Genomic DNA, 17,597 nt, shown 5'->3' on the forward strand with positions numbered 1-17,597 from the left:
TTGTTGGAATTTGAGCTTCTTCTAATCCTATGTAAGTTTCAGTGATTGTTTAGGTAACAGTTTTTCAGTGTACATTTCTTTCCTGTTTAGTTGCTCTTTGTCTAGTCTTGTAGACTCTTCACCCCTAAAATAGGCACAGCTTAGTATTCAGCAAAAGAATGAACGAATGAATGAGTGGGTGAATTTTCTCTACATATTTCTGTAGCTCCTTCTCTGTACCTCTGTCTTATTTCCAGTATGTTGTGCCACAAATTTCATTTACTTCAGTAACCTTGAAACTCTCTGATTCTTTAGCTCTGTGAGGTTGTTCTGCTGTGTGTAGGGCTTACCTTTTTTTATGGCCAGTTCCTTAGGTGTCACATTTTCTGCTGCTTCTTCTTTAATGCCCCACTTTAATGGTTATTTATAAGAGAAGGGTTAGTCTGGTACCAGTTATACTGTCAAGGCTGGAAGCAGAAGTCTTCTATATATTTTGAAGCTATGGAGTTATTAGATGAATCAAATTTAGAACTTAGAATCTAGAATTTAGAATCTTCTTGTGGAATGAACTATTTTATCATTATGAAATTCACTTCTTTATCTCTGATTATAACTCTTGCTTTAATGTCCCCTTTTTAAAATTAATAAAGCTACCTCTGTATTTTGGGGGATTTTTTGTTTGTTTTTGATTAGTGTTTGCATTGTAGTTTCTTTTCATCCTTATACATTTAACCTTTTTTGTCTCTTTATTTAAAGTATTTTTTTATAAACAGCAGTGTATAGTTGGGATTTTTTTAAACAAGTAGTCAGTATATGTTTATTAAAATGATTATATCTTTTTAAAAAATTTAAATATTAGAATCAACTTTGTTTTTTATGTTCCTTTTTTATATTCTTTTCCATTATGGTTTATCACAGGATATTGAATATACTTCCCTGTGCTGTACAGTAGGACCTTATTGTTTATCCATTCTATATTTAATAGTTTGCATCTGCTAACCCCAAACTCCCAATCCATTAATTGGGATTGACTTTTATTGTATCTTACAATTTTTTTTTAATTGGAGTTTTTGTTAATTTATATTTATTTAATGAGATTATTGATAGAATTTGGTTTAAGTCTTTCTTGCTATTTGTTTTCTGTTTGTCTCATTCTTTGTTCCTATAGCTTCTCTTTATTCTTTTTATCTTATTGTTTTAGGTGTATTTTTAATATTATATTTTCTCCTGTATTACTTTTTAGTTATACTATTCTTTTAGAGGTTGCTGTATATTATAATACACAAATTTGACTTACTACAGTCTACTTAAACTTTATTCTTTTAGCACTTCCCAAACAATGCAAGTTTTTAATGTAACATTTTAATGCCACTTGCTATCTTTTGCCCTAAGTTCTTTTGCTGTCAAGTATTTTACTTATTCATATGTTAAAATGCCACAAGACATGTTGTCATCTCAATTAGCCACTATTTACCCAGTGTGGTACTCTTCATTTCTTTTTTTGCAGTTGTGTGCTTCCGTCTGGGATTTTTCTCTTGAACCTGAAGTTATTCCTTTAGAAGTACTTATAGTTCAGGTCTGCTTTTGACTAGTTTTCTCAGAACTTTGTCTGGAATGTCTATTTCACCTAAATTTCTAACAAATTCTGAAAAGAATTCTAGATGATTATGTGTTTTGTTTTATCACCCATATGTCATCCCATTGTTTTCCAGCTTCCGTAAGTGTTGTTGAAAAATTAGCCAACAATTTTATTACTCTTCTGCTGAAGGCATTACCTTTTTTCCCACTGGCTGCTTTTTGTCTTTGCTTTTCAACAGTTTGACTGTGATTTCCCTAGGTGTGGATTTGAGGGTTTTGTATGGGTGTTTTTTGTTGTTTTGTATTTATCCTGCTTGGGTTTTACTGAGCTTCATTAATCTGTAGGTAAATGTCTTTTAATTGTTTATGAAAATTATTAGCCTTTATATCTTCAAATATAGCTTATTCCTCTTTTTTCCCTTTCCTTTTATGATTCCAGTTACCTGTATGTTAGATCTTTTTGCTGTGTTCCACTTGTTTCTTATGTTCTTTTTGTTTCTACTTCCTTTTTTCCTCTGGTCTTCAGTTTGGTTATTTTTTATTGGCCTGTCTTTGGATCACTATTCCAGTCTTCTGCTATGTCCAGTAATGCTTTTAAAAACATCTAGTGATTTCTTAATTTCAGATACTGTGTTTCTCAGTTCTAGAATGTTCATTAGATTTTTAAAAAATATATTTCAACTTTCTGCCAAAATTCATTGTAGTTTCATCTGTATTTTAGAACTAATGCCCTATTTTCTTCAACATATTAACCAGTTATTTTGAAGTCTGTGACTTATACCTATATCTGAATTCTTCGTTGAAGATTTTTATTGGTTTTTGCCTCATAATTTTGAATGTATGTGTGTGTTAACATGCCTCATAATTTTTTGATGTCACATGTGGATGAAATATTATAGAGTCTCTGGATGTGGATTTGATGATGTTATCTTTAAAGCAGATTATGTTGTCTTGAGAAGGCAAGTAGAATCTGGTGGATACCTTTCATCCTGTTGAATCCTGGTTTTAGGCTTTGTGAGAGCTGGTTTAATTCAGATGGCCTTATTCTAAGGCTCATTTACCTAGGGCCTTGCCCCTTCTTTTCTCTCATCTTAAATCCTGGTGTGTTTACTAGACCCTTCCCCCATGGCAGAGCTTAAACTCCAGTCTGTGTCTCCTCAGCACCACACAGCTCATTTGCCTCATACCTGCTTTTTCTCTGCCTGTTGGAAGGTGTCTTAACCTGTGCATGTGCAGGTGACAGATCAGCCCTTGAAAGTAATTTGTATGTAGATATATGGATGGGGTCCTTTTCCACAGTTCCCTCTGTTTTGCTTCTCAAATCCCATTCACTTTGACAACCCTGAACTCCTACTTTTATTTCCTCATAGGTCTGCCACTTGAGTTCTATTTCCCTGTGCCATAATTTGGAAAAGACGCTCAGCAAAAAAGCCAGGATGTCTGTTGTCCACATTCTTTCTCATGAGGAATGTAACCTGTAAGACCTGCCTGCGCTGTTTGCTGTCCTCACACAGGGGAGCTGGTACCACACTTAGGCTTGAAGGGAGGAGGAGATTACTAGAAAAATGAAGGTCAGGGTCATAAAGAAAGGGCTATTTTGAGAGGAGTATGACCTTTGGTCAGCCATCCTGAGGCCATCCTGAGGTGATCCTTCATCCAACTCTTACCAGGGATTTGGCCAAACTCAACTAGAAACCAGAAGGCAGGAAAGCACATTAATGTATATAAGTCAGCTTAGGGTAGAGAGGATGTCAGGTAGTCAAGGGGAAAATGGAAATATCTGGCACAGTTTCCCCCCTTTCCTTTGTTCCTTAACATATACTCTTTCTTCATTTGGGATAAAAGTTTGTATCTCAGGCAAAGGAGACACTTGAAATTATATCCAATTTTGGTATCATTGTGGGGTAATGTCCATTCAGCGATACTTTCCTGAAACTTAAAATATTAGGCACACCACCAGTATTTTTCACATACAGAAAGTGAGACTATATGGAGTCCCAAAAAGAAAAACAAGTAAAATAACTACCTGGGTCTCTGCTCAATAGCCGAGAAAGTTGGTAGTCATGAAAGTTCACAGTCATGAAAGTTGGTAATCATAGCTGCCTTCTTTCAATACTCTTTGCATGTTCCCCTTTATCCTCTGCCATTACTTTGGATGGGCGGAATTCTTTGCCTGGTGGTAGACTCCAGATCTCAATTCTATGGAATCTGAATCTTTGGTGCTCTTGCATTTTGAGGATTGGTACGGTTTTCCATTGATCAGTACAATTGGAAAGAGAGAGCTAAAAGATGCCCCGCTGAGTTTCCTGGGTTCCAAATACAGTGTTACCTATTGTGTAGCAGTCACGTCTGTTCTGTAGCAGGAATTCAGTTTTCCCTTGTCAGCAAAATCAATTACTCTGCTAATACAATATGTACCTGTTGGTTCAGCTGCATGAAAAGCCGCCACATGCTCAAAAGGTAGTCTCAGCTCCCAGTTAATCAGTTTTCTGATAGAAGTTAATGTTCCTGGTAGACACATGTCTCATTGAGCACTGGGACCTTAAAATTAACCAAGCTAAGGTTTTATTAATGGGAGGTAAAAAATTTTTCAAGTGAGTCATTTAGTATAATAATGAGATGGCTTACCATTACTTGTACTTCTTGATTCCCAGACCTGTGCACTCTGGCTCTGGGGGAGACTGTACCATATTTTGGCTGCTGATTTAACACAGAACATTCTGCACTTGGTCCTCATAATACTGTTTCCAAGCAGGTTCATAACTGAACCTTTAACAGGCCATTTCACTGTCTTACCAAGCCAGTTGCCTCTGAATGATAGAGCATGTAGTGAGATAAGTGAAATCCATGCTCATGATCCTATTGCCACATGCTCATGATTCTATTGCCATAAACTATATTCTTTGGTTGGAGGCAGTGTTGTGATGGATAAGGCATTCTATAAATCTAGTAACAGTGGTGCTGCAGAACACTTGAGGCAGAGAAGGAAAATCTGTGTTTAGAACATGGATTTATCCTTTTGAGGACAAAACATTGTTCATGCCCCAGTGAAAGAGGTCTAGTATAATCAGTCCCAGCTGGTTCCTCAGGGAAATGGTGCCATATTGAAAGCTCAGCATTGGCTTATGCTTTGGGGAGGTTGGGCACTCAACAGTGGCAGTAGCCAGATCAGTATTTGTGAGTGAAAGACCCTTTTGTTGGGCTCATGCATATCTCCATACTTGCTACCGTAGCCATTTTGTTCATGAGCCTATTGAATAAGCACTGGATTGGCCAAAGAAAGAGGCTGGCTGGCATCCTCAGGAAGGGTCATCTTGTCCACCTGAATAATGAGAGCCTTCTTTACAGTGGGACATTAATATCTTCAGATTCTCTGCCCATTCACATACATCTTCTTCAGACCTCCCTCTCACCAATTTTCCATTTCCATTTTCTTTCTCATACCCCCAGTCATCTGGCAATCTCATTTGTCACTTCCCATAAATCAGTCTATTCTAGATCCAAACCTCTGTCCATTTCTCCTTCAATATGAAATGGGTAAACAAACGTACAAATCTGCATAGGGTTATTACTCTGGGATCATCCATTCTGGCTGATACCAGCATCTGGTGCAGATCCATTTGTGAACCAGGCCCTCAATTTTCTCTCGTAATAGGGAACTCCACAAGAAGCCGAAGGAGTAGGCTGAGGGAGCGGGGTTAAACCACATACCATGAAAATCTAAACTGCCTGCTGATAAAGTTGACATGTCCCTCTTGGACCTGTGTATACCCACTCACTTGCATTTTATAGTGAAATGTGCTCTGTTGCCCAATATTATGTTTCAGTACATCAGTTAATAACTAGTTCATGATGGGCAGTTCAGGTTGCATAATCTTTTGGTGTCCTATGGTCAGACATTTGTCTCTACCAGGGTTTTGTAACAAGCCAGGAGCTGCTTTTAATGGAGAATTATCTGCAGTGTAGGGTGTGGTCTTTTCTAAAAACTATAGGACTGTGTGGTCATTATCTTTTGGGGACTTTCTACAGGCTTTTAACATCTCTATCACAAACACTTTGAATAACACTGGGTCGGCTGGGTCATAAATCTCATGTGGCTGAAGAATTTGTATTGAGGCCTGGGACTGCTATGTAGCCCTTTCTTGCTGTGGGCCTCACTGAAAACTGACAGCCTTATGAGTTACCCTTCCAAAATGGGTAAGAATAGCATATGTAGCGTTCTTTCAAATCCCAGAGGCTCACCAAGCTTTGTACCTCTTTGTAATTGGCCTTTCAAGGCACAGCATCTTGCCCTCCACTGTAGAGGAGCCTCCTAACATGCATGAAACTACTGGACCCTTAGAAACTTCATATTTGTGACACATCCCTGAACTTGTCACCCTTCTTCTAACCCACATTCGCCTTACTCAGGCACTACTCCTACTTGTTACTTCTCAGCAAATCCAGTTAGCATAAAAGCATCAATGTAATGGACCCACATGATATTCTTTGAAATAGTAAGATGATCAAGTACTCTCCAGACTAATTAGGATAGAAAGCAGTAAAATTGATACATCCCTGGGACAAGACAGTTAGCGTATTCTATTGCCCATGTTATGTAAATGCAAATGGCAATAGCTAGAGACTGTCAGTCAGCTATGCTCCCTGGAGAATATGTTCTCTTGAAGGGAGTCCTGAACAGTGCAGCTCCTTGGCCACTATAGGGGTGTGCTACAGGAGGGTCTTTGATCCCTTTGGGCCCTCCTGAGAGGGACTTGGGCTAATCTTCCATCAGGCTAAGTCCCTATTCTGACTGGTGGCTCACAGTGGAGTTTCAGAATTATAGGGTCCTTCAGGGCCATTATCTAATAGCCCCCAGAATATCTTGATAGTTCCCATTCTTCAGCAAATTGTCTCCCTGGTAAATATCTCTTGCAGAATGGCTTGGGGAAATTTTTGCAGTATACATCTGTGGCCATATTACAGTATCCTTCCTTAAAGGGATCCTGCATCCCCCTTCTGAGGCAGGAATACCAGGTATATGACGTGGCTTAAATCCAGGAACTTGGAACAGGTCATGAATTCCAATTATGGTGAGTTTCATTCATTTCTGCCCAACAGAATTAGAATCTTCTAATTTTTAGGGATCCTGCAATCAGGTAGCCACTGTTTAAGATCTGTTTTGGATAAAACACTTTGATTAGCACTCTGCCCTGTGGTTTATTGTGGTGATTGCTTCCATTTTGTCTTTGAGGGCTAAGTGCTGTCACCTGGCCTTTATCATTCCAGGATTATGTTATTCCCCAATGAGATCAGGGAAACCAGTTCCATTGCAGCACCGTCTGTCATTTCTGGCCTAATGAAAACACCACCACAGAACTCTGGAGGATGCTAATGTCCTTCTTACCAGTGTACTTCCTAAAGTCTTCCTGGGCAAGATGAGAAGACTGTACCTAATTGATCCATTTCAACATTTCCAGTTCCCTGGTCCTTTGGACTCCATCTTCTACCAAGAAGCTCTGGCATTTCAACATCATTAAAAGAGGCCACTGTAGAGTCCCAGCATTTACTCAACCAGCTGTTAATGCCATTTGCAAGTTATCATTAAATTCGGAGTCCCAGGGAGTTGCATTCATCACAAAAGTAGCCCAGGGCTTCCCTGGTGGTGCAGTGGTTGAGAGTCCGCGTGCCGATGCAGGGGACACGGGTTCGTGCCCCGGTCCGGGAGGATCCCACATGCTGCGGAGCGGCTGGGCCCGTGAGCCATGGCCGCTGAGCCTGCATGTCCGGAGCCTGTGTTCCGCAATGGGAGAGGCCACAACAGTGAGAGGCCCGCGTAACCACAAAAAACAAAACAAAAAAACAACTGTGTGTCCCAACCTGGGAGGATTTGGTGAGGAGTTTTATTGCAGTGGTACAAGGGCAGGGTTGCTGATAAGGATTAGGGTGTATGCAGGGTCTGCACTCCTTTAATCTGGTCTCACATAGAGACCACTCCTTTAATCTGGTCTCACATAGCCTTCCTTGGAGGCAAGGAAAGATGGTAGAGGTGTGTTCTGAGGAAAATTGTCCTCAGTTTGTGAGTCATTGGAAGGTTTTTAAGTAAATGAGTGGTTTTTCCTCAGAAGGGTTTCTATTAAAGAAAAGGAGTTGCCTCTGTCAACAGGAAAGACAGATGTTTAAGGTTCTCAGTCTCTGTGTCTGGCAGAACATCCACATCCCATATCTCAGAGTCCCACTCCTTTCCCATCCTTACTGTAGGAGACCTGGAGGGCTTAAGTGGCACTAGCTCTTTGCAGACCTTACATTAGACTCTTTGCTTTGTTCTCTGCGATATACACCCTATGATTACAAGAGATGAACTCCTTCACAACTGCCAATGAGGACTTCTGGTTGCCCATGAATGTCTTTAATTGTGTGTTCATAACTTTAATTTTTTCCCTTCATTCTCTGAGACTGTCAGAAGAATACAGGTGGTAATCACAATTTTTATAACTATTATTGCTGTAGCAATTAAATGTCACAGTCATTTCATCTCACATCTTGCTCTCTATCTGCATTTCATCCTATGCTACCACTGATAATAATTTGAAAAACCAGGATGCTACATCCCATAGATTTCTCATGGCCTTATTTTGTTGTATTCCTTGAATATATGAACAACCTGGTCCCAGAATTCTATTTTGAGGATCTATTTCTTAGGGCTATTTCTGGTACAACTACTATGTCTGAGTCAGAAAACAGATGGCATACTCAGAATAATTCAAGGAGAACCTAATAAAGAGACAATTTACAAAGCTATGGTCAGCATATAGGGAAACTGCAAGGAATAGTATAGTACCCTGAAGCTGGTAATAGTATAAGTGCTACCATCTTTAGGCTGGAAGGGAGGAGTGGAGGGAAAGGTTAGGAGAACTCAGAAGGAAAAAGTCTCAAGAGAGCCACCTTGAGAGAAACTGGGTTCTTTGGTCAAGAGGCACAAGCATCCAGTGGCTACTCCATAGGGAAAGTCAGGGGAATCTCTTCTGTCCCTCAGACATCCTACCAGGGTTCCCCAGTGGCAGGACCCAATGGAAAGCCAAAGGGCAGGGGAGAGCTTTGATATAGGTCAAACAGGTGAGCCTCCTGAGGGCAGAGAGCAAGGTATAAGATGTTGGAGAATGGATAGAAAGACACACCAATTATATAAAGGGTTTCAAGAATGTTTTTGTTTTGGCATCTTATTTAAATTTAAGGCATGACCTGGAGAAGGAAAATAGTATAATTTGATGAGGTAGTCTCAGATTAGAATTAAGAGTCTAATCAACTCCTGAAAGGAGAAAGCAAGAGCTTTGAGAAACCCATTTCTGTATTCCACATATCTCTTCAGGGGAAGAGTGACTTTTGTAAGCATCTTAACTGTCTTGTGAGTTTACATGAGTAATTCAGAAATATTGTAGTGCTCACTCTGTGCTATTCCCAGAATAACAAATATCTGGGCTTGTTTTTATTAAATAATTTTATTAACTGACCTACATAGACATTATCTTTAACAATTCAACATAAAAATAAATACTTTAGGATAAATAATTTAAGTGAATTTTTTAGAGCCCGTAGGGCTTACAAAAAGAATCTTAAAAGATCCATATTTATCATCTGAAGACTAATAGTTACAAAAGGTAGAAAAGCATACATCAAAAAATAAATATAAATTTTAAATATTTAAATAAATAGAAAGCCTGATACATTTAAAGTGGGAGGCACTTAATTATCAAGTCATTGTTGAGTAGATGCTTTGACAAAAGGTAATCCATTTTTTCAGAAATTCTACAGCGGTTACTGTCTCATCATCATATTCACATGTGAATCTTGTTTCAGATCCCTGTAAAAGAAAACATTTTAATTTTGTTTTAGTTCAGGGTAGTTTACCTTATATATAATTATTTTCAGTTGAAGTCTTATAGACTTATGGCCTTTATTTTCAAGTATGTTAAACATATTAACCATTCACATTTTCTTGAAATGATCAAAATGATGTGCCAAAGTTATATGTTATGATACCCAGTGATAGTGACATAAAAGCTGAAATTTTCCTCATTTGTTAATTGTCACTCTTAATGAACACAAGATTTTTTTTCCTGAATTTTGTACAATAAACATTTTAAAACAGTTTTAGACAAATACTTCATTAAGTGCTTCATGCAGAATTAAAGTTGTTAAACCTCTTTTCCTCTCGAATTATATCTATATCTAAATATAGGTTACATGTATACAGTGATAAGCACATTATACTTTCTTCATTTCTAAACCTTAAATCTCCTATTAGTCTGCTTGAGTGAATCTCCTCATATTTTCCCCAAAGCAAAATGGAACCAGCCCAGAGTAAGTTAGGATAAGCTTTGGGGGGAAATTTGTATGACAAACATTTTCAAAAATACTCATAATGAATCCCACCCCACCTCAATGCAGATAAATTTCCCAATTTTTAGAAGTCTAAACATTAGAAATTCTGTGGACTGACTTTTTAGAAATTAACCTCCTCTGCTGATAAGAACTGTTTCAACTCTGCCTCTGGCTGATAAGCTAAGAAGAAAATATTTTGATATATAGTGAGATTAAAAGAGGGGACTTTTTCAAATTTGAAGTAATTCCTATCCTGAGAACATAAATCAAGTTAGATAAAGTATTCCCTTTAAACAAACTATTGCAGTATTATATACCCTCTTACATATAATTATTTAAATATTAGAACCTCTTGGGGGTTTAGATTTTTTAAAGTATCTTGCTTTTTCTGATTTTCATGTAATTTTATATTAATTTTGCATCTAGAATTTAGAATGAGTTTTTCTGATGTTGGTCAAGAATTCTAGAGCAAAATTATTGACATAGATGGTAAACTGAGTCTATCAATGGGTAGATGACATTGATCTCAATGTATTTTTTAAATAGAGACTGTCTACTAATAAAGTGACTCTTATTTGGAAACAACTATAGAGTTACATACTTTTAGAAAGTTGGTTCTACTGTAATTAAAATTATGCTGTTTATTTTAGGATATCTATTAATTCTGAATTTTGTACTTTGGCAGATGGATGAGAAAAGAGAACCATGAATTTCTCACATCACCCAAGTTCCTTGTATGTTTCATGCTTCCTATGCATTTAAAAATACTTGAGGTCCTGAAAGTGAGTATTACTTCTAAATAAAAAGTTAATTATCTGGTCCATTGGCCATTTTACTGGTTGCCTTTTTTTTTTTTTTTAGACAAATCTCTCGGTTCTTCCACCAGATGATAGGAAAATCTCATTTAAAAAGTCTTTCAGGTAATAAGAATTAGCTATTCTGGAAAATGATCTGAAGGAATTTAAAAATATATAATGAAATCTGTCTGCTTTCTGTGAAATTCAATTCAGTGTCTTCTTCTACTCCCAATTTTGTGTTCATGTGAGGGGTGACAGAGTGCAGCAGTGGAGGCTTGTCCCTGAATGGATGGTAGGTGGAAGCCCTCTAGCTTACACTTCCCAGCTCCACCTAATATAAAAATGTGTTATGTTCACAGTGGACTTAAAATGCATGAGTACTTCACAAATACCAAAAATGTTATACCACATTAAAACACCCTTCCATTTATTTTATTTCCAGGAGAGCAAATAACGTAATATCTTACCTTTAGTGTCAAAACTATTCTGTTGATATTGTCCATTAAATCCTTGATATCTATCGAGTTCTGGGTTTTGCTTTGAGCAACATTTAGCACATCCTCCAGAGGTTTGAGTTCTTCTGCTAGACACTGAAGATGTTTCAATTCTGTAGCCTTGAATAATAATAAAAGTAATTATCAGGTCAATTTGCCCTGACTAAAGGTCAGAATCAGAAATTAATATCAAAATTTATTTATTAACAGAGGCAGTATATAGTTTTTACCATTCTCTCTGTTTTCATCATTACTATAAAGATGGACCAACATTATAAGACTGGAAAAATGAGAGTTCATCTGCCCATAGTTAGCATTAACTGTTAGTTAACAAATAACGAGTCATTAATTTCAGCTTAATTTAGCTTTGAAAAAAACTCAACATTTGTGCACCCAAATGTAAATCACCAATATAGGTTGAATTCTTTTCCAGTCTGCAGAGAAATTATTAGAACCAGAGTAGTCATAATGTGGAAGTATAGGATCACATTCTCTGATTCTACTATTTAATATTAGAATATTAGTTATTAGATATTTATTAGATATTTAATATTTAAGAGTTGAGAATCATAGAATGTTAGGGACAGAGGGAGCTCTTGGATGCCATCTGTCACAATTCCAACATTTTATGGATTAGTGGTAGCTATTTAGTAATGGGTCAGTATAGCAAGGCACATATAACTGCACCTTAATTTTTTACTTTTCTATAATAAGTACATTAAGATACATTTTTAAAAATGATTTGTCCAAATCAAATAAAAGCTTACAATATTTGAAGGATTTTTGGATGGGCCTCCTAATTTAGACATATACACATACAAATACACACACACACATAACACACTTCTATGTATAATGATAATATTTCATACTTCTATGGTACATTATAATTTCAAAGTGTTTTGTCCTAAAGAAGCCCAAGTCTCACAGCCACCTTTTGAGATAGGTAATGTAGTGTGTTATCTCCATATTACAAATAAGGAAACTAAATCTCAGAATTTCAGTGTCTTCCCCAAGGCCATATGACTAGGTGGAGCCAGGATTAAATTTCAGTTCTTTTTCTTTATAACATTAACATAACAACCTTTGAATTAAATGTTTTTATAGCTCTCTCAATTCTTTTGCAAACATGAATGGTTGTAAAATGAACAAATGAATGGCGTTTATCACATTACTTCTAGTTTCAAATAGATTTTGCATTGTCATTTAGAAACTGCTAGATTTCAAAGAATTTCACCACCCTCTAAATTATGCACATAATCTGGTGTTATCTTTTTAACACTTTTTAAAGGGAGAGGTAGGAATACACCACATACATTTTATGACATTTTCATCTAATGCCCTTTCAACTTGCTACTATAAGTTCTACAAGTTCAGGGCTTAAGTTTTTGGCATGAACAACTTGGAGCTCTTTCCTTCAAAAACAGTCTAGTGTCTTTCCGCTGCTGGAGGTAAGAGTTACGTGAGTCTGATTAAGTTGGAGGAGCATCTCTAAGTTATCTCCTTTTTATCTTTTAAAGGGGTAGTTTGATGTATAATTTCCTCGAATTTATAAGAAGTGGGTCAGTGGGATTGCATTCATGACCCTTAAATCCCATTTTTTTTCTGGGCTGTTCACCCAGGGACAAGCTCTTCTTAGCATCAGATTTTGCCCATTATCTGTTGACCAGTATGACTACTAGGAAACTTTACATGCATAGCGTAGCTCTAGGAGCTTAGATGATGCTTAGCTAACTGAATCCCCAAACGACCAAATGAAGCTTTTAGTCTTGGAACGTAAGTCATATAGCATCAGAAGTCTCTAGGTCTATTGACATGAAAGATGTGTAAGTCCAAAATTTTACTTTATACTCTCCAGGAAGAATTTTGTCTTTATTATTACTTCTAATATCTAATGCTTATATGGTGTTTACTATATGCCAGATACTGTTCTGAGTACTTTACATTTACTCCTTAATCCTCACAAAACTATATGAAGTATATACAATTATCATTTACATAAGTAAGTAAGAAACTGAATCACAGAGTAACTTGCCCAAGGTTACAAAAGATTGGACATGGCAGAGCTGAGATTTCAGTTTAAATAATCCGCCCTAGAATCTGTGCTACGGATTACTGCTATGATGCCTCTTGAAGATAGATCCTTAGGAATCTTTCCTAAAACAGTAAAGGATTTTTTTTAAAGTGGGCCCTCTGATATCAGTTTTGCTAATTTGAATGGTAAAGTGATATGATCAGGTATCTCTAGAGTTTTATATTTTTAAATAAAACAGTAGGTCAACACAATCTCTTTTAAACTGTCTGAGCAATAAAGTGAGAATATTATTCTTTTCTTCCCATTCCCTCTACCCCAAAACACACATAAGTACGTATAAAAAAAAATATTGACAAAGCCATTTTTCAGAAGCCCATTATCAAACTTGGTTTTTTTAAAAAAGATGCTGAGGTTACTAATTCTTCTCCTCAGCTGAAGTGCTATTAATCCAGGTAGTGTGTAAATTTTCACATTACTTTTAATTCTATTAAAATGTAAATGAATGTAGAAAGTTGTACTTACCTTCTTGGGCATGTAAAATTTAAATGTGAGCATCCTGAAGAGCTTGAGGTTCTCGTAATTCTGAGAAAGCATAACAGATTGTTATTAAAAAAAAGAAACTCCACTTAGAAAAATTAATTGTAATAATTTGAGTAAGAAAGGGAATAAACTTACATTAATTTCCTTCAAAAGCAACTGTAAATCCTGCAGCAATGACTTCACTTGTTTCTTTGTGTTCTCCGTAGAGCTTGAAGTAGGTGCACCGTTTGCCACGAGTGCAAGAGTTAGTGCAATGCAAGACAAGAGTTGCATCTTGTACATTGTGGCAGGAGTTGAGGTTACTGTGAGTAGTGATTAGAGAGGCTGATAGGAAGCTCTTGAACAAGAGAAGCAATTTATACTGTTAATTCTGGAAAAATATGATGGGGGTGTAAAAATGTTTTACATATTACACATACTTTCAAAGATTCTACCTGTGTGGCAAAAAGCATTACCTTTATTTTTCCTCTTCTGATGACTCTTTGGAATTTCTTTAAACCCCCATAAACTGACTGAATGGATGTAGGTGAAATCCCTCTTGGTTACATTAGCCCACACTTAGGTGGCAGTTCTAATTCATACAACTAACGCCTTCTGTGTGAAACAGTTTTTCCTCCCTCTTTCTTTAAGGGGGTGGGGATACAAAAGAGTCTCATGAAAAATTTCTCTTTGTCATAAAACTGTGTGGAACATGTGGAACACCATGTTGTGGTGGACAAGAGCAAGAATAAATAGTTGAAAAGAATAAATTTTTAGATTTGTTGATTAAACAGGAAGAATATTGGTTTCCTGTTTCAGGATGGCTTTACCTTTTTATCTCCACGATGACTGAGCTAATGCATACAACATGCTAGATTACTTCTTATACAATCAGCTAGAGAGGTATTAAAATTAGAATACATAAAAAAACAGCTTGAGGCACTGTTTTATGCTGTTTTAATTTTAACATGTTTCTTGTATCTGTTTAAATCTCTTAATGTCTGTTGCACTTTTTTTTTTTTTTTTTTTTTTTTTTTTTTTAGTGGTACGGTGTTTAACAAACATGCTCAGAAAAGGGTTTGCATACAAGGACACTACTAATGCTAATGGGGGTTTTTCTGGTCATTTGTTTTACAAATTTATTTTTGCTCCTTTATTATTTTTGATGGGCATCAAGGGGATATAGTGAGAGTTGCAGTGTTGCCAGAATCAAGGATGCTTTTTCTTCCTCTCAGTCTCTCAGGGGCCACTTGAGCTATTAGATCTTTCTCCTTCTTCATGTCCATTTCATTTCTTTCTCTCTCTCTGTTGAACAGATTGCTTATATTTCTTTAAATATAAGGCAGAAAACGAGCATAACAATAGGGATCCCCAAGTTTATTTGTTTATAGGAAGCTCACTAACTGGAATTTCTGGATACCATTCGTACATTCTTTAGAAGAAAGGTGATGTGACTAGCTCATGGTGAACCAATACTGGCCTAATTATTGTGGCTGGGGGTGCAGAAGGCAGGGTAATAAGCAGTCCAGGAGGCCATGGTGAGCCATGGAACGTGTATGTTTGGGGGGGTGTGTGTGTGTGTATGTGTCTTGTGGAGTGAGAGCAGTCCTCAGAGCAGGGGTATTTGGGCTCAGTTATTCCAACATGACTCTTAAAATACAGAAGCCAGAACTCAATCAATAGAAGTTACCAAGAGGGGTATCCATTACAATTCTTGGAGCACATTTATGAAAAAATAAAGTACTGCAAAAAACTTGTGACAAACAAATACTCAGAAAAAGGTTTGCATCCAAGGGTATTGATGCCAGTTTTATAATAGACTTTATGTGTGCCATATATAAACCAGTCCACAAGTTTCTAGTTTTTATGTTTTCACTCTTTAATAGATTTAGATTTAGCTTCTAAAGCACCTGTGACACTATGAGTGTAAAAATAATAGTTATTAAATAACATCAGATCAATATTTTTGTCATTATATCAGGTAGGATACTTTTAGGATTGTGTTCGTTTGTCCTCAGTGTAATGCACTAACTGCCTGAATGATGGTACAGATATATACTGCTAATTTAAACTGAGGAAATCCTTCTTCAAAGACATTTCTTGTAACTTCTCCGTTCTTACTACCTTATTCATTTCTTGTCTATTCTTTAAACATATTTATCTAGCACCTATGATGCTGTCAAGTATATAGAAAGAAAAAATAATGCGCAGACACACCGTCTAGTTTAAGCCTTACCTGTGAAGTGATGATACCATTTTGTAGATTAGACAACTGAAGATCAGAGAAGTTAAATAATTTGTTCTAGGTTATTTAGCCCTACTGCCAGTTTAGGGCAGAACAAGTATTTGAAACCAGAATATTCTTACTCCAAAGCCCACACTCTGACCATTTGTGTTCTTTCTCAAACAACCTGATGTGTAATAGAGCAGTCATACACAGACAGGTGTAATCCCAGGTGTAATCTTGCTGCCTCAAGAAAGGTGAATATGAAGAATTTTGAAGAAGAAACATGACTTTAAACCGAATTCTGACAACATGGTTAAAATGTAGATATGTAACTTTAGGATTAAGATGAGGGTGGGTAGGCAGGAAAGGTTACACATTCTTTGAGCATAATTTACTTTTTTTTTTTTTCTTTTGGCCACATTGCAAGGCATGCAGGATCTTAATTCCCTGACCAGGGATTGAACCCGTGCCCCCTGCGGTGGAAGCACAGAGTCTTAACCACTGGACTGCCAGGGAAGTCCAGGTTACACATTCTAAGGAACACTTAATTGTATATAAAAAGAACAGAGAGGGCTTCCCTGGTGGTGCAGTGGTTGAGAGTCTGCCTGCCGATGCAGGGGACACGGGTTCGAGTCCCGGTCTGGGAAGATCCCACGTGCCGCAGAGCAGCTGGGCCAGTGAGCCATGGCCGCTGATATTGCGCGTCCGGAGCCTGTACTCCACAACAGGAGAGGCCACAGCAGTGAGAGGCCTGCGTACCGAAAAAAAAAAAAAAAAAAAAAAAAAAACCAGAGAAAATTGTTTCAGTACTTTTTATCTATGCATTAGGCAATATTCAGAAGAATATAAAACATTTTCCTAAAATTTAAAAATAAGAGTTACAGTTCCTCAAGGGGAAAAAAGTGAAAAAGCCAGATTAGAGACAAATAATTTTTTCTTTTAGAAAAGATTAGAAACCAGCGATGATCTTTTCCTTTTTTTTTTTTTTCTAAAAAAAATGCAGAATGTCTCTCTGTACCTTTCAAATCAAAACCACAAATTTAGCATTAGTTATAAGGGAAAGGCTATTTGGTAATCTGTGTGTCAACTTTATTACACTTGTTTCACTTCTCTAAAGACTTCAGTGTCTCATCCCAGCATCATCAGCTCAGGCCTTTACCCTTCCAGAATGGAAAAATTCACACCCACACATTTTTCTGTGTGGGGCTTTTCCAGTGAGGCCCGTGATGTGCTCATATTCTTGATATTTATATTTCTCCGGCTATTTCCATGAGAGAGTGGGTCAGTATATGGCTACATTGACAGGACCCTGTGGAAAATTGAATTCCTAGGCCCCTGGCTTGTCCTTATTTTGTAACAGGCATCATTATGGAAGTTGGCCTTATAACTTCTTTCTTGAAATGCTTGGGAAGAAAGCTACGGCAATCGTATGCTTTGGCAAACTTTCACTTTTTAACATGTCTGACACATCAGCGGACTTCTCTGGCTATAGTGATGATAGAGTGAGTAGTAGACTGCTAACTACCGCATGTGTCACACCCCCTACTTCCCCTTTGAAAATAAATTTTACTATTCAATTAGAAGCTCTTTTAGTTGCTTAGCATTGT

General features: G+C 37.0%; 1 protein-coding gene across 1 annotated transcript; it reads right to left on the reverse strand.

The window, feature by feature from the left end:
- Positions 1-9,286: 9,286 nt before the first annotated feature.
- IL2 (interleukin 2) lies at positions 9,287-14,066 on the reverse strand (the record flags this gene model as incomplete). Its single annotated transcript, XM_081238936.1, has 4 exons — positions 9,287-9,397; positions 11,183-11,329; positions 13,767-13,826; positions 13,920-14,066. The coding sequence occupies 4 exons, from the start codon at positions 14,064-14,066 to the stop codon at positions 9,287-9,289; spliced, it is 465 nt and encodes a 154-aa protein (XP_081095062.1).
- Between the last annotated feature and the right edge of the window lie 3,531 nt (positions 14,067-17,597).

This window comes from Mesoplodon bidens, assembly GCF_964165515.1.
Source record: "Mesoplodon bidens genome assembly, chromosome: 1".
NCBI classification, from domain to species: Eukaryota; Metazoa; Chordata; class Mammalia; order Artiodactyla; family Ziphiidae; genus Mesoplodon; species Mesoplodon bidens.